The 18,181-nt window shown below is 42.1% G+C and overlaps 1 protein-coding gene across 4 annotated transcripts in view; it reads left to right on the top strand.

Moving 5' to 3' along the window:
• The first annotated feature begins 10,778 nt into the window (after positions 1-10,778).
• ZNF827 (zinc finger protein 827) overlaps positions 10,779-18,181 on the top strand; it is a 256,534-nt gene continuing 249,131 nt past the window's right edge. For all 4 annotated transcript variants that reach the window (XM_051965062.1, XM_051965066.1, XM_051965064.1 and 1 more), the window contains exon 1: positions 10,779-11,340. In XM_051965062.1, the coding sequence (XP_051821022.1) occupies positions 11,298-11,340 (43 nt within the window). In that variant the 5' untranslated portion in view covers positions 10,779-11,297. The remainder of the gene's footprint in view (positions 11,341-18,181) is intronic.

Below are 18,181 nucleotides of genomic sequence, written 5' to 3'. Positions count from 1 at the left end.
AGTGGAGTGACAGATGGGTTGGAGAAGGGAGATACCAGAAGAAGGAAGACCAATTTGTAAAATTACTTGAATGAAGACATATAAGAAAACACCTTTAACTTACCCCTTCATAGTGGTAGTAGGTCCACAGGTATTAACATTGTACATAGTTTTGGGCTTTTTTTTTTCAATGTATCAATCATTTCTTTTGCTTTTTGTTCCTCTCTAAAACATACTAGCTGTCAAATGGAATGGCTCTGAGGGAGGGAAAGGGGGAAGGATACATGGTGATGTAAGAATAAATTTTAAAATATGAACAAAAAGAAGAAATTACTATAGACCAATTAAGAAGCAATAAAAGCTTGCATTCGGATGATAGAAGTGAGAATGGAAAGGAGAGGAGAGAGGCAAGAAATATTTTGGAAATAGGGCAGGATTTTGCAACTTATAGGTATAGAGGATGATAGAGAGTGGAGAATTAAAGATTTCTCTCAAATTTTGATCCAGATAATATCATCAATAAAAAATAGAGAAGCTGGGAGATGGGCATGTTTGAGGGGAGAAGATGAGTTCTGCTTTGGATTCTTGATGGAGAGGCTTCTGGGACATCCAGTTGGAAACATCCAGTGGCAAGCAGAATTGACTATATGGTCTCTCCACCCCAAGTGGTGGATGTGGAGACTAACAGGGAAGGACTAAATAAGCTAAGAAATTGGTGAAAAGATTTGTCATTAGACTTTAGAATGAAGCCTAAAGCAATAGTCTATTTTTTTGAATGAGGCAATTGGGCTTAAGTGACTTGCCCAGGGTCACACAGCTAGTTATTATCAAGTGTCTGAGGCTAGATTTAAACTCAGGTCCTCCTGACTCCAGGACCAGTGCTCTATTTACTGTGCCACTTAGCTGTCCCAAGCAATAATCTATTTAGGCTGAGCCAAGCTGGTTTGAGCAACAAGACTGTACCTGCCTCTGAGCTAAGTCATAAAGCAACTGTACTTAGATACTCTTCATAGAATGGAATAAAAGAGAGTTTTTAGCTTAGCAGCTGATGGTACTGAAGAGAACACTCTAGAGAAGTACCATGGAAATGGTGCTGGCTTTGGAGTCAGAAGACCTGAGTTCCAATCTTATTAGTTGTTAGGCTTGCTCAACAAAGTCACTTAACCTGTGGGCTTGAGAAGAAGCTATAAGATGAGAGGGTTAGTTTAGGTGAGCCCTAAATTTCCAAATCCAGAATTCTACATTCCTAGTAAAGTCCAAGGAAAGCGATACCCCAAAACTATATGTTTAAAAGAGAACAACTTTCTGAATCTTTATGGAGGGAGGAGGAAGGACTCTGATGACCAGAAACAACCAGAAACTTGCGCTTTATGACAGAAGAGAAGTATCTTGGTTCTATTCAATTATATCAGGCATCCCCATAGTGTCAAATTCAAATAGAAGCAGATTCACATATATGACCTGATAAAGCATCAGAAGAGACTTGAAAGGAGCATTAGTCTGTTAAGAATATATAAACAGATTATGCAAAAAAAAATCACTTGAAAGAGATTACTGTGGAATACTGTTTGTCTGTAAGAAATGATTAGTGAGCAGATTTCAGAAAAACCTGGAAAGACTTGTATGAACTGATAATGAATGAAGTGAGCAGAACCAGGAAAGCATTGTACACAGTAATAGCAACATGGCATGATGATCAGCTTTAATAGACTTAGATCTTCTCAGCCATATAATTCCAAAATATTATAATAGAAAGTGCTATCCATATCCAGAGAAAGAACTATGGAGTCTGAATGTAGATTGAAACATACTATTATCACTTTTTTGTGTGTTTTTTTCCTTTTGTTCTGATTCTTTTTTCACATATGTAAAATATATATTTGATAAGATTGTATATTTATAAACTAGATTGCTTACTGTCTTGTGAAGGGATGAGAAGCAGGAGGGAGGAAAAAATCTTATAAAAGTAAATATTGATAACTATTTTACATGTAATTGAAAAAATAAAAGTATTAAGTGAAAAAAAAGAGATTACTGACTTCATAAGATATACATAGGATCAAATGAGATAACATGAGTAATGCTTTGCAAAACCATAAAATGCTGTGTCAGTTTTAACTATTGTTTTTTTATACAGGAGATGCCTTGGTCCTGGGATATCTCTGCCATTTCTGACTCAAGCGAGGGCAGAGGCTAGCCATCAGAAAGCCTACTTTGTGACATTCACCCTTGATCTCCAACATGGTGCCAGGTGTAGCTCCCTGGTTCTATTAAACCTTGGAAAACTTGAGAGCTGAGAGGATCTTTGCCCTCTTGCTAGTCTGAGGCTGCAGCTCAGACAGGCAGCCCAGTCCCAAAGGACCAATTCTGGGGAACGACAGGGTTCTTTGCTTTTTTGAAGGATAATAGGATAGGTAGGCTTGGCTAATGTTTTATCAATATCCTCAATTCTACCAGCTAAATTCAAGAAAGAAGCCGAGGATTGTTGTTCCCCATTTGAACATTAGGGGTAGTCTATCAGGGCAATCAACCTTAGGGCATGTGTGTATTTGTATGTGTATATATGTGTATGTGTGTGTGTGTGTGTATATATGTACATATATACATATATATATACACACACACATATATATGTGCATGTATTAGAAATGCAGCATAGAGCAATAATAATAGGTTTTTTTAAGCATTTTACTTATTATCTCACATGATTCTCACAACAATGGTGTCATAGGTTTTATTATCATCCCATTTTACAGGTAAGAAAATTGAGGCTGAAAGAAGTTAAGGAATCTTATAGCTAGTAAGCATCTGAGGTAGAATTAGAATTCAGATCTTCAATCTTCCTGATTCCAAAGTCTAATTCTCTATCTACTGAACCAGTAAATCTGCCTAAATAGTGGCTAAGAAGCCTGTGTGACAGTCAGGAAGGACACACTAGATGTAATCAAATCACTTAATTTCTCAGTGCTTCAGACAGCTCACCTCAACTCTAAGTCACAGAGGAGTGGCCAAGAGGGAGTTTCCTCCTGAATTTCCTACCCCAGTGACTCCCCAAAGAGACCCAAATATGGAGGCTGATGCAAACACATCTTGTTTTGGTCTTTGCATGTTCATTGACTAGCACACTGCCTGCAGCATAGTAGATATTTAATAAATGCACGTTGTTTGATAGGTTGGTTGGTTCTTATAGTACTATAGGAACCACTGGATTTACAAAGACAAAATCAAAATTATTTCTGCCTTCAAAGAGCCAGTCTGTTGAGGAATACATGTAAATAAATAAGCATCAATATGTATGTATATATGCATGCAGAATGTTTAGATGCGTGCATATGTGTTTTATATGTATGTATTTATATCTATATTCATATACCCCAAAATAAATGTAGTGACAACTGGGGTCTAATCTAGAGAGGCTTCCTGAAGTCACGAGCTGCATTTGAAGGGATCTAGGGCTTCCAGGAGGCAGAGGTAAGGAGGGAACACATTCTGGCCACCAAGGATGGGAAGCACCAAGGTATGGCGGTACTAAGGTATGGCGGTACGGAGGTACGGAGGTAGAGGTATACTATGGTCCAGCTTGGATGCCTCGATTGTTGGGACTTGCTATTTCATCTATGCCCAGGAACTCTCTTCTGGAACTCCTGCTGTGAACGCACCTCAACAAATCAACAACCATAACTTTCGTCTCAGTGTTGCCTGGGAGCCTAGAGGGGTCAGTTATGTAATACGCTCATGATCACAGAGCCAGTTAATGTCACAAGCTGCACTTGAATTCTGGTCTTCCAGAGATCTTTTGCTGGTTGAGATGCTGTGACAAAGCATTCAGGCTTTGCTGCCCACAGATCTGCATCTCAAAGACATGAGGGGAGAACCCTGACCTTATCTCCCCAGATTACCTTTTGCTCTGATTCAGAATCCTTTATAGTAAAACCCAAGAAGACATTAAGCATCTCTATTAGTTCATTCTCTGTTAAAAAAAAAAAAAGACTTTGTGTTCTTCTCCTTCTGGTTTTGTTAGCTAGGCAAAGATCTAACTAAAGAGCCATTAGTCACTCTCCTGGCTAACAACTCTTTAGTCAGAACCACCAAACTCTGGAAGATGGATGCTGATGTGGCTCATCGGGCCTTAAAAAGATAAGCTCTCTTCAAAAGAGCAGGGCCCAGGAGTTGAGGCAAAGCCCAGCATGAAGACCTTGCAAGCTCTACAAATTCAGTGTAGTATGCCAGTATTGCCAAAGACATCTCTCTAGGACTCTGAGTTGCCCCTTTACAACCCTGTCACTTAGGGGCCTTGCAAGCAGGATGCCCAGACATGCTCATTTTGCCCCTTCATGGTGGATATGTTTGTGGAAGAGTGTGCCCTAAGGTTATGGAATGGGGAGGAAGAGAATGTTCTATTACAAATCTCCTTATATTTTAATGAAATGTGTTTTTAACTTTGTTTTGAATTTAATGTATAATTTTAAAGTATTAATTTATAATTTAATGAATTCATTTATAATATTTCTTCTGGCTAAGTAGGGGAAAAAGCAGTGGACTGGCTGGGGTTCCTGAGCCCTCATTTTGAATGGGGGAACAAATAAAAGTGTCTTGACCTCAAGGTAGCAATTTTGAAGGTATCACATATAAGAAGAAGATATTCTGGATGCTCCATACATTTCCATACAAGTCCTTTAATTATATATGCATGTATACATATATACATACATAGATCTGTAATTATATACATATATGTATGTGTGTATACACACACACACACGTACATACATAGTGAGAGTAAAGACATCATAATGCATAGGATGCTGACCTTAGAATAAGAAACACTGGAGTTTACATCCTACCTCTGAGATATACTACCCTTTATGATGATAGACTCAGAGGCCTCAGGAAGCTATCTAAAAGTAACAGTACAAGCACATTGTTTGTTTATATCAAGGGAAAGAGTTTCTATACCAAGCATTCCCCACAACTATGAAATCAAATTTTCAAGCCATTAAAATAATGTAAAAAGCCTCACAGTCAGTAAGAAATGGAATTTGTTCATTTGTTATCAAGAGACAGGAAAAATAGAGGAGGGAATGAGAGAGAGAGAGAGAGAGAGAGAGAGAGAGAAGTGACAGACAGAAACAGAAGCAGAGAAACAGAGATAAAAAAAATAGAGAAAAGAAGAACAAAAAGAACAAAAACAAGAAGAAGAAAGAGGAGGAGGAGAATTGAGATTTAGGAGATGCTTCCAAGTGCATGATTCCTTACAGCTCTCCCCTCAAAGTCATTCACTACCTGTAGCAGGAGAGAATATATAACCCTAGCAGAAGTTGAATTCAGCATGATCACTTAACCCCTGAAGTGTGTCAATGGAGGGAGCCCCAGGGATTCATGATGAGCCTGCTCAGAGCAACATGCTTCAGTCACTGTTGTTCAGTTCTCTGGGAAAATGATCTAACAGCTGATGGGCCATGGTTGGGTAGAGTGGCGCAAAAATGAAGATGACTAGCTCTCTGGATCCTATTCTGACAAGATATAGAATGCACCTTTTGAGCAGCTGGTTTTTGGTATCTAAGAAGGCTACAAGGCTTTCCATGGGCTGGTGGATCGAGGCAAAGCCTAAAACCCACCTAAAGAAAGAGTATAGACTGGCACATCCCAGTCTCCATCCTATGGCCATATATACCCAGCATTTAGCACAGTGCTTATAATGGCATATAGCAGGTGCTTCATAAATGCTTTTTGATTGACCACCAAAGGCCACTAAAGGTCAATCTAGAGTGACATCTAGCCAACAAGAATTTCCAGAAATAGGCCAGAAAAAGTATTTAGTAGATATCCCCATCCTCTCCCCACAAAAGAAGGGAAAATATCCCAACTGGAAAACGACTTTCAGTGGTCAAAGTGGTAGTCTGCTATGGTACACAAAGATAACCTGCTTGGATTCTGGAGTCTAAGGAGAGGGAGTATGGTACAATGGAGGGAGCGCAGACTTCAGGTTCAAATCTGATCTGTCTCTTAGGTGTGGGACTTTGAGTAAACTCTCAGGAACTCAGCAAGTCACTTTACCTCTTTTCCTCTATAAAATGGGGATAATTGGACACACACTCTTTACTTCACAGGATTGCTGGGATGAAAATACTTTGTATATCATAAAGTGGCCCATAATGTCTTGCTTGGAACAGAGGTGAAGAGAAAAAAAGGAGGAAATTCAGATCTAATAAAAATGACAGTCTCTGGTTTTATTTTTTTCTTAGAGATTTCTGATAGGGAGGCAATAGCCCTCCTGTTCCATCAGCGATCAGTTTCACAGGCCCAAATTGAAGTCCAAACTGAGTCTTCTTCACCGGTCCAGCAGACCCCTTACTTAGACAAGGCCAGAACTTTAAACCATTTCACCCCTGGAAAGTCCAGGACTAACCACTGCTTAATTCCAATTTACCCTCCTTAAATTGTAATCCACAGAGCTATCAGGGATCACGCCTGGAGGAACAAATATTCACATTTCAGTCCTAAGGTGAACCTCTCCCTTCTTGTTTAGCTTTTGGGATGGGGTAGAGATCCCATCATACCTAGAATTTCAGTTATACTGAAGTCTTGAATGAGGAAGTTCCCTTTACTCAATCAGGTCAGTATCTTTTTTAGAATAAGGGGTTAAGTTCAGAGATCTCTTTCTGTCTCTGAGGAAGGATTCTCTATCCACTGCTCATGCTGTCCTAAATTCTAGAACCCCAAGAAAAAATTCCAGAGGATCTCTTTTCTCTTGGCAAGATAAATAAAAATCTTTAGGAGAAAATGGTGCCTTCTTTTTCTCTTCTCCTTGCTCATTCTCAGAAAAATATTTATTTCTGTATTGCAGGTTGTTTAAGAGCAACTTTTCAGAATGTTCCATTTTTTTGGAATTCTCTTTTGTCATTTGATGGTATTCTTGTGGGATAAGATATGCACATGTACACACACGCACATGTGTACACACACATATAATGTTATGTTAAATAGAGCTTTCCAAAAGTCATGTATAAATACATACATACACATTATGGGTCTTTTTCTATTATATAAAGAGCTTTCCAAAAGTCATGTATAAACACACACACACACATTGTGTATGTATTTCTGTTACATAGACAGCTTTCCAAAAGTAATGTCTAAATGCACATACACACACATATATATACACACATACACATAGATATGTCCAATTTTTGGAATACCCTGTATAGCAAACATAGACATATAAAATACATTCACACATGCATAGATGCATATAAATACCTGTCCACATACATCTGACAAAGTAAGGCATACTTTTGTTTTGGGGCAATTGGGGTTAAATATGTTGCCTTGGGTTACACAGCTTAAGTATCTGAGGCTAGATTTGAACTCAGGACCTCTTGACTTCAGTCTCTATCCACTATTCCATCTAGCTGCCCCAGAATTACCTTTACTATATTCCATGTGCAGAAATCAAGCAGAATCTGCTATAATACTAACATTTCTCATTTCTCCACATTAATATCCCATTGCTTTGCACAAGTGCCCCCATGCCTGGAATTCATTCCTATTCTCACCTCCACCTTTTAAAATCCTTAGCTCATTTCAACGGCCTCTTCCTACAGGAAGTCAATCTGTAGCTCTTCAGTTGCTAGCGTTCTCCTGAGAACTTTTCCTTTCCAATTACTTTGCAGGTATTTTATACTTAATTTCCTATATACAGGTTGTTTCCCATCAACAAAATGAGGGAAAGGAACTATTATATTTTTGGTTTTGTATTCCCAGGGCCTAGTCCAATGCCGTGAACATGGGAAGTATTTAATGAATCATTGTTGAATTGGATTGAATAACTCCTATTATTCCAGTACTTTAAGAATTAGAATGAATTCTCCCCACAACAATATTGTGAGACAAGCGGTTAGATCATGTCTTAATGTTAGAAGAAACCATGGGAGTGCAGTCTGAACCTTCTATTTCACAGAAAAGGAAACTGAGGCTCAGGAAAGTGATTCATCCAATTTCACACAAGTGTCCGAATTGGGTTATGAATCCAAGACCTGTGATTCCAATGCCAGGATTCTATTCAAAGCATCACACCATGAAAAGATTAATTTTTGCACTTTAAAGTTAAGGAAACTGAGACTTATAGAGATCAGATAGATTAGCCTAAGGTCTTAAAGTTACCGATTCAATAGTTGTTTCCCTGGTAGAAAGTAAAATCAATTTTCTTGATTCTAGATCCAGCTGTTCTTTCCAAAATAGCAAGGATCCCTCAGGATCCCATGTTTGGCATTGAGATGCATCCTTGTCATTTTCAACAGATTTGCCTTAATAATTTGGATTCATCTGCTATGAAAATTAGTTATCATTCTCTGAATATAAATTAATTAATGGTTGAAGAAGTGGACTAGAATTAAAAAGGGTTCTGTTGACAATCCATATGGAGGTATAATTGAGAATTTATGGAGGAGCCAAAAGGGCCCTGGAAAATGCATGCCATTTTGAAGAAAGGAGAGTTTTATACCATCTTTTTTTTTTTTTTTTTTTTTTTTTTTGTCATCTCAGAGTCTTAATTTCAGTAGCTGAAAGTATCTCTTCAAATATGGCAGGCTGGGCTTTGTAAAGTCCAGAAGTAAATGGGGCAAATATGGATTCAAGTGTCAAGATAGCATCATAAATACTTCTCAGTGTTCCAGCTCAGAGTCCCAAAGGTTCAGCACTAGACCATTGGGTCATTCTGTGTATGTGTTAGGCAGAAAGAGCATACTGACCTGGGGTAATGGTTCCACATACTAGTAATAGAAGGATTCTGATCCGTACCTGTACATTAATTTCAGGACAGGGGAACTGAGAACTCTTAAAGTTATAGCTGGTTGAATTATTCCTGTTTTTTTTTTTTTTTGTCTTTCTATCTCCAATGAATATTCAAGAAAGCCTAATTGTCAAATTACCTAGGTCAACTACCAACCTAGGATTGATCAAATGATTATGCCTTATTTGTAACAACTACCTTAGGGGTGTCTTTGGAGCATGTTCAAGCATGTATACTCCAGAAAGGATCAAGGAACATGGATTCATCATTGGTAAGCATCATATGCTGGGAAGTCATAAGTGAGAAAGATTTATATGGAAATTTCATTCTCGCTGGGAAACATCTTTTAGGAGCTACTCTGGACTTAGAGGATCTAATAAAATACTCAATATACAGTCATTGCTATTTTTAAAATGATGTGTACAGTTTTTATCTCATGGCTCTTATTAACTACTGTAATTGTGTGAATTAAACTGCTATCTCAGAAAGGTGTTAGGCACCCCTTTATGGTTATAGATTAGTTTTTTAATGATAGCATCCACACTGAGTGTAGCTACTTTGATGAAGTGACTCTTTCAAAGTTGATAGGAAAATATTTAACATAATGAGATGATGAGTCAGAGCAAAAAATAAAAAATCAAAAAGAGGAATATATAGCTAAATAATGCACCTTTTTTTTTTTTAAGCCACATCTGACTCATGACAGATTATGTATTCTACTAAGTTCAAAGTTTCCTCTCACAAAAGGAGTTTTATGAAACAACTCTTCTCCAACCCGTTTTACTTCAATTGTAGTACCAGGTTTTGGAGTTTAAATCATTAACAACCTCTGAGTGAACTTTTATCCAAATGACTGCAAGTCACAAAGAGAACACTTCTTTTTCACCAAGTGCCTTTTGTGCCTTAGTGAGACCCAGTTCTTTTCTCTTTTTCCCCTTTATGTCTGTCTTTGAAGAAAGATGTGTGATTTGTAAAGTAATGAAAGTATGTATCAGTTAATGAAAACTGCTATATTGGGTTCATAATGCACCCTGGAATTGCTTCAGGCTAAAGCTTCCTATACCTGCATTAGAACAGGAAAAAAAAGTATATTTCCCAAGTCAGGATTGCTGTGTGCTCTGTAGAACTATCATGTAGCAGTTAAAGCAGCCATTAGGGGTGACCTAATCTTATTTTTCCCCTTTGTCAAGGACTTATAATTTCCATTTGGGCAGCATTTTTCAGTTTTTAACTCCACTGGGGATTTCAAAACTGGACACTTATCCCGGCCACATAGTGATTCATTTCACCATCTATTTTGTTTGTTCTTAATTTTATTTTTTACTGCGGGTTTTTTAAGGGTGGGTGAAAGGTGGTAACCCCAAGAATTTTATGGTGATTTTTTTTAGGGACGCCAGGATCCTGAAATATTGGGAGAAGCAAAGCATCTAGTAATTTTATAGATCTAAATTGGAGAAAAAAAATCAATTTCTATTAAAAAAACACACAACAACACTGTACTAGTAAGAATGAATTAATCGTTCTTTTAAATAAAAGAGTGAAAAAACTTTTTTCCCTTTTCCTTTCAGATCGTTAAATAGCGGGATAAATCAGAAGCAGCACATCCTACCCCCGCAAGCACCCCCTTACCACTCGTTCTTTTCAGCAGAGCGCTTGCAAATCGGTGTCTAAGTACGCCCTGGGAGCCTGGGGGGCACCTTCCTTTTTGCTCTGCCTCCGAGAGCATGAGTGAGTGTGTGTGAGTGTGTGTGTGTGTATGTGTGTGTGTGTGCTTCTTGCTTTCGCCCTCTTTCTCCCTCTCAGCCTATGCGAGAGAGAGAGAGAAGAGAGAGAGAGAGAGAGAGAGAGAGAGAGAGAGAGAGAGAGAGAGAGAGAGAGGAAGAGAGAGAGAGAGAGAGAGAGAGAGAGAGGAGAGAGAGAGAGAGAGAGAGAGAGAGAGAGAGAGAGAAGAGGAAGAGAGAGAGAGAGAGAGAGAGAGAGAGAGAGAGAGAGAGAGAGAGAGAGAGAGAGAGAGAGAGAGAGAAGAGCGAGCTGTGAGCTCGGCTGCTGCCGCTGCTGCCCTTTGATCCCTGCATTAGTGTTAGGGGCTTGGAGACACACAGAGAGCGGCCATAGACACCGCCGCACCAGGGCTCATTATCTACCCCACACATAACACACACAAGCATAGGACCCACACATACACACACACAGACACCACTAAGCAGATCCATTGAAGAATATATACGATCGGGGACAAGCCAGGTGCACGACCAAAAAAAAAAAAAAAAAAAAAAGGAGGAGGGGGGAGAGGTTGGAAAGGAAAAAAAAAAAAAGAAAGAAAAGAAGAAAACCCCTTTTCTGGCTTCAGGAGACCAGCTTCAACCCACTGCCCAGGGCTGCGAGAAGGGATTCCCCCTGCTCTGCTCTCTCCCGGCTCCCCGCCTGCCTCGCCTGCCGCTGCCCGGGTCTGCCTCGGTGCCCCCACGGGGGTTTTATTTGATCTCCCATTACCCAAGGAGGAGAATGTGAGAAAAGGGGGAAAATGCCCAGGAGGAAGCAGGAGCAGCCCAAGCGCCTTCCCTCACGTAAGTCATCCCTTCTCCACCTCCTCTCGTGCCATTTTCTCGGCCCCCCCCCCTCCCCTCTGCAGCCTGCTCCGTTGTTTTCTGCATTAGTTTAGGGTTACAGAGGTGAAGCTGACAAAGACACAGCCTGGGTTATTCCTCTCTTAGGTCTGTGCTGAGGCAGCCATGTTGGTGATGATCAGCCCTGTGCCCTTTCTATTCTTTCTCTTTTTTTTCTTTCTCTCGCCCCCCTCTTTTTTTTCCCCTGGCGATCGTGTTCTCTCCTCCCCCCCCCTTTCCCTTCTCTCTGCCCCTCCTGGCTCCGGGTAGCGGGTGGGAGGGGGCAAGAGCAGGAAGGGGGAGCCCCGTGGATGCCGGAGGGGGGGTTATTCTTTCTTGGAGGGGTGGGAAAGGTTGGAGTCTTTAAAAAAAATTCCTGGTGTTTCTTCCCGGTGCCCAGGGGCGCGGGGTGCTGGGGCAGGGCGGAGCGCAGACGGGGGCAGGGGGTAGGGATGGCGCTGGGTGGGGGGGGGATGCCTGGCGCGAGGTGTGTATGTGTGGGGGCAGCAGCGCGGTCGGTCTTGTCTGGTACAGAATCAATCGCGAGGTCCGTCTCCGGCTAAAGGTTGCGCCTGGGTTGGTCGGCCCCGGAGCCGCGGGCGGCGGCAGCAGGAGGAGGAGAAGGAGGAGGAGGAAGAAGGGAGTCAGGGGGAGGGCGAGGCGGCGAGCGGCTGAAGAGGGTGTGGGGGCACCCCGCGCACACATGGACACACACACCCCGCTGGGGCGGCTGCTGCCACCGCTGTTGCGGTGTGTGGTAGAGGTGGAGGTGGCAAGGGTGGGTGTGGGTGCCTAGAATTGGGGGGGGGGCGCGCCGCTGCCGCCGCCGCTGCTGCAGGACACAGAGGTCTGACTGGTGCCAGGGGTGAAGGTGGTAGGGGACTGCCGGATGGTGGGCGCAGCCTGAGGGACTGGAGGAGGCGAACCGAGTGGATCGTGGCATGCGAGGTCCCTGCAGAGCAGAGCCGAGTAGAAGGAGGAGGGAAAGAGGGGAGGGAGCCGAGGGAGGCAGGGATCCTGGCCGCAATAAAATGCAGGGTCAGTCGGAGCAGACTGAGCCAGCCTAGAGTCGGGCTTTTAGTGCTGCCCCCCCCACCTCCAGACTAGAGCAGAGTCCAGGACTAAAGTGCATCACAGTCTCCAGCGCCTGCAGGCAAGGCAGCCACACACTCCCCTCTCTGACACGACCTGGTCCCCCTTCCCCTCCTCCACCCGGCGCCCCCTCCCGCCCTTCCTCCCCCTCCTCTTTTCTTTGAAACACTGTTAACTTCCCCCCACTCGCACCCCTCCATCTCCTGCTTTCTCTCCTTCCCAACTACACCCCCCCCCCCCAATCTTTCTTGGCTTTTGCTTTTAAGTGCTAGGAGATGCTAAAAGTGAAGGAGGGAGAAGCAACTAAAAATATCCCCCCCGGGGCGGCCGCCGGGCTTCGTGAATGTAGGGAAGGAGGGGGCAGGGGGAAAGGCGTGGGGCGGGGTGACTGGGAAGGAGGGGAGGAGGGGACTCGGGAGGAGTCGAAGGGAGGGGTTCGGGGGAAGGGGAAGGGTCATTTGTGCCCTCCTTCCCCCTTGCCCCCCCAACCCTTGGGGCAGAGCGCGGGTTCGCTGCCCTCGCCTGCCCAGCCCGGAGCTCGGGGGAGAAGGACGGGGCCGAGCCCCAGTGCCTATGTGTCAGAGAGACGTGGTCGGTCACCTGAAGTTCATGGAGGGTGGGGGAAGGGTTAAGGTTATGGTGTCTTGAGCTCAGGCTGAGAGTGTGTGTGTGAGTGTGTGTGTGTGTGTGTTTCCGCTGCAGACTGGGAGTGCGATCGATCACCCCCTCGCGAACCAGTTATGTTGGTGTCTAAAGGGGGGAAAGGGGGTGGGGTGAAAACTGCTGCCCCCGCTACCCGGCGCGCCCCCTCCCCTTGCCCGGCCCAGCTCTGCTCCGCCCTCCCGGACCCCGGGCCACCCAGGCCAAAGCCGGAGTGGCGAGAAATCGCACCAGCAGCCAGCCAGCCAGCCAGCCAGCCAGCCTGCCCAGTCGCTCCACAAATATTTCTCTTTCTTTCTCCTTCCCGGTACGCCGGAGTCGGCGCACAGGGCTCGGGTTGTGCTTTTTTTCTCCCCCCTTCCTTGAAAAAAAAAATAAATAAAATTGCCCCTGTGCAGTCCTTTCTTCGTCTGCCCGCTAGAGGTTCTGAGTATAATATCACATATGTCATATATATGCACATAAAACTCAACCCACAGGCAGCCGTGTGCGTGTGTGTGTGTGAGTGTGTGTGTGTGTGTGTGTGTGTGTGTGTGTATAGGAAAATTCGGCGTGTGCATATTTCTGTGCACTGGGTAAGAGGAGAGAGAAAGAGAGTTTTGTCGGCTTGCACTCGTTCCTCCCAGAGAACTTGCAGCAACGGCAACGGCAGCCAGAGTGCAGGGGAGTGTGTTTGCACATGGCTGCCTTTCTCCAGTTCACCACAGTTTTTAAGGAACGGATGGGAGGGTGTGTGGGTGTCTCTAGGTGGGAGGGAGGAGAGTTTTAATCCTCGTCCGTGAGAAGTGCGGGGCTTTGGTCTTCCTCGCACACTTCCCCCTTGCTCCTTAACTTTGGAAGCTTTTAGTAAGTTGTTATGTGAATAGGAATATCGGAGGGGGAGGGGGAATTTGGTCTCCCCCACTCCCCCCCTTTTTTTGGAGGGGGTTTAGAGGGAGGGTGGGAGAGGAGAAGAGATTTATCTGTTTCTCCTGTGACGGAGCTGGAAAGCCAACACACATTTCTGTGTGTGGAGCATTCAGGCAGCTGCAGACTGCCCCGCTAGTGACCTTGACCCTGACCCGGTGCGACTACCCTCTCCGTCTCTGAGGACTGAGAGGAAATTCAGTCTCCATTTTAACTCGCTCACGGTGGGCCTCTCTCCTGTGCATTTGTGACTGACGATTGTTAGCTTTGGGGAGGCAACTCTCGGACCCAGGTCCTTAATGAATACTATTATCCACTCACTTTCAAAATACACCCTCGCCCTGCTCACCTCCCCCTTCCCTCTGTGTTAAAAAGCAAACGTTTGCTGAAATAAAGCTATTACCTTTTGGATGCATTGTAAATCTTCGTCCACTTCTTAAAGAGAAGACTTAAGCTTTTCCACTTACCTTTGCATGGAATGGGTTTTGCTGATACTCTTTTTGTGTAGTTTTATACCCGTTTAAGAAATAATTTTCTTTTGCACTAAGAGATATTTCCAGGCAAATGGTTGGATTCTGTAGTTCAGTCCCAATTGCAAAACGTTGTTACATGTTCAGTGATGCTTGGATAACTGTTGCATCAGTGTGGAGATATAATAAATATTGACGGTAAAAATTAGTGTTAATGTGCATTTAATGTGCGATATTTTGTGATGCTCAGGTCCTTTCCTAAAGCTAAAATTGATTCCTGGGAGGAGGGAGTAATCTGGATTTTGAATCCCCTAAATAAAGTTCTTTTGTATTTCATCAAAAGTTGAAGAGAAAGTTATGGACAGCCACTAATTAAAGCAGTGCTGGTAGAATTCATGTACCAACTTTTCAAGATGTTATTGAATATGGTGCAAAATTTAAAATTCACACTAAATATAGGGGGATTAAGAGTTGGGGAAGAAGGGTTTTGCAACTGACCTCAAAGAATCCTTCTTGAACTTTTTAAGTTAAGATTCGCTAATGACCAACAAGCAAAAAAAAAAAATCTCAATACTAACAAAAGAAAGACTTCTACCAGGGAGAAATCTCGAGTCTCTCTCTCCCCCACTGCACGCAAAAATATTCTAAATTGACTTTTAAAAGCCTGACAAAGTGAAAAGTGAAGTTGTTATTAGTTGAGCAATATTAACAAAGATGGAGTATATGAGACAATTGATTCTAAGCCGTTTACAAATCTTAAAGTTCTATATATTTGTTCATTTAATATTATTATTATTTATCCTACTTGTTGAGTCTGTTTCTATGAACAAATCAAAGGAATCAAAGAAAACTCAGAATTTTAGTCTCGGAAATTCTCCCCACAAATATTGCGTTATTCACTGGTGATCTTTGTCTATAAAATGACAGGGCTGGGAAAGGCAGTTTTGGACACAGTCCTTGAAAGCCCAGATTAGTTTAGGCCCAAGTTTTCTTTCACAGTGTGGACCTGATTCCCTGAGTTGGAGTTAGGACTGGCCCCAGAGTCCCAGGAATTCCCTTAATCAGGGACCAGTTTCCATATGTTGGATGCCACTCTCATCCAGATCTACACCCATGGGGCCTGAGTCTAAGCCATAAGCGTCTGTGATTGGCTCTCTTGTACCTCTTCCCTCCCTCCCCCTAACCTAATTGTTATACTTCTGGTTTATATATTAGGGCAATTATTCACTCCTGGGCTCCTGAAATGACTTGTTTTGGCTTCAGGATATAGGCCTAGTACACCACTGAGAACAAAGTAGGCACCCCCCAAAATTTAATGGTGATTCATTCCTCCTGTTTGTAGAGCATTTGGCAAAACGTACCCAACAAAAGGATGTTTGGCCTATCCTTATTGTTTGGTGGCAGCTTTTAAAAATTCTACTTGGAATAAATCTGTTTTCCCTAAGCTAGACTTGGCCTAGAGCAGTTATCAGCTTTTTTTTTTCCCTTCTTTTTTTTTTTTTTATGAATAGAATGCTGTTATTGCTGGTGGAATTTTTGGAGTGGGAAAATTCTTATCTTCTTCCCAGTTCTACTGAATTTTCACTTAGATTGTAACCTAGAACAGTCCCTTACTTTCCATCTCCAAATGGCACTTTAAAAATACTAATCAGCCTGTCATTCTACCTTGAGAATAGAAATTTTGTTTTATAATCCTATATCCTGTATCTAGCACAATGACTGCCACATAGTAGGCACTTGATAAATGCATATTGATTGATTAATTGATTAATGAAGCTAGAGTTTATTTTCTCCTTACAACCCATAACATCTTTTTTTTTTTTCTGTCTCATCACTTTAAAAACCGAATTTGTCGTCTGAAGAGCTGAATGTGAGTTCTATCTCTAACACAGCTCTGCTCACTGTGTGACTTTGGTCATCTGGCCTCTGCCAGCCTCAGTTTCCTCAACTGAATGGGCCTCTGAGGTCCCCTTCTAGGTCTATGATTCTGGAATTCACATTATCTTTAAGTTACATATAAAATTGGATCATTGTTATCTTTATTTTGTTCCTAGTGGAGAACAAGAAGGACAGGTTAATTTTAAAAAATAACAATACAACTTTTAAAATACCCGTGTTATTTATTCAGTCGTGGATATCATATATATATCCTTTGGGGACTTTATTTCTAAGAGAGTTTTTCTTATCACTAGAAGGACTTAAGGAAAAGTAGGAGGTAAAAAGACAAAATAAAATGAGCCCCTGTTTATGAATAGAGAGGCATAGAGCCCCATCTGGTTAGAAAGTCCTGGCTTTGAATTTTACAGTGGCTTTTAACAGTTGTGTGCTACAGATTCCTACTAGTGATTTCATTTTTCACTAGTCCGGACAGCTCTCTGAGATACAAATGAGTTCCTCCAACTGAGGAAATCACAAGTCTGAAACAAAAATATAAGGAATAAGTTATAGATACATAGTATTAATGGACAGACACAATCTTTAGTTTTATTTATCATTGCAGTGTACCAACTTGAACTGAAAAGTATTGGCAACAAATGTTTATTTTTAGTCTTAGTGGAGTTAAAATATTGCAGTCTCTGGTCCCATTGAACAGCAGTGTGGGTTGATGTACTGGAATGACGTACTCCACCTAAAAGAACATTCATATTTTCTTTCTTTTTAAAAACAACAGAGAAAGCAAGCAGCTCATAGTCATAGCCTTCCTAATACTTCAAAATAGTTTCTAATAAAAAAAATTGATTTCTAATTTCTTACCTGGTTACTGTCATCACACTCTGAGAATCACACTGTTAGTGTGAGTTGACAAGTCTTTCTGTACAAAGCGCTAATAAATCACACTGGTAAAACATAAATTGGACAGCCCTAGGCCAGTGCTAAAGCTCATGGTGCCATTTAGGATTTTAGAAGCTTTGAATGACATCTATTAGTAGATTTCCAAAGGAGGTGGAAAAAGCTCTGTCTCTGGAGACATGTAAAATTAGATGGATGGCCTGGAAAAAACACCCCACGCACCTAAGACCTGTCCTGAGTCAGAAGGGTGACCAAGCAGATATTTTCTGAGATTATAAATTTGTTTAAAATACCAAATAAGAGTCACCCAATCTCAATATACTTTTCTATCACTCAAGCATATGTTAAACACCTACTATGTGTCAGACACTGGTGGGCAAGTGGATACTGATATAAAAAAGAATGAACAAATATCTGTCCGGCTGAGCTGGATAGTTTAGAAGGTTGAGCAGGCTGTGGATGAGATCAGTGACACGGGTTGAATCCTTATATGGACCAGTTTCACCAAGAGGACAGTTCTGTTCTTTATCCAGAGTTTGATTAGTAATCCTGGCTAGTCTAATTGTTCCTTTGGTCACAAAAGAGACCTGGTGTGAAGTTGTGTGGGTGATGGCCTTTGACAAAGATTCTCCTGCTGGAAAAATCCCATTGACTCTTATCTTTCCAGTGTTGGTCTTTGGCTGGATCTCCTACTCATGAAGGAAGGCATTTATTTCTTTAGTTACATATAGGAAATAATCACAGCTCCTGTCTTTCTGAAAAAAAAAAAAATCACTCCCTATCTCCTGCTTTTCCCCTTGTTTGCATTGAGTTGTTGGGATAGAAGATGAGACAAAATAAACATAACAGGCGGGAGCCCATCTATTTGTTCTGAGTAATATCTT

The sequence above is a fragment of the Antechinus flavipes genome, chromosome 6 (assembly GCF_016432865.1).
Source record: "Antechinus flavipes isolate AdamAnt ecotype Samford, QLD, Australia chromosome 6, AdamAnt_v2, whole genome shotgun sequence".
NCBI classification, from domain to species: Eukaryota; Metazoa; Chordata; class Mammalia; order Dasyuromorphia; family Dasyuridae; genus Antechinus; species Antechinus flavipes.
The sequence above is the reverse complement of the archived record's forward strand: the minus strand, read 5'-3'. Positions and strand labels throughout refer to the sequence as shown.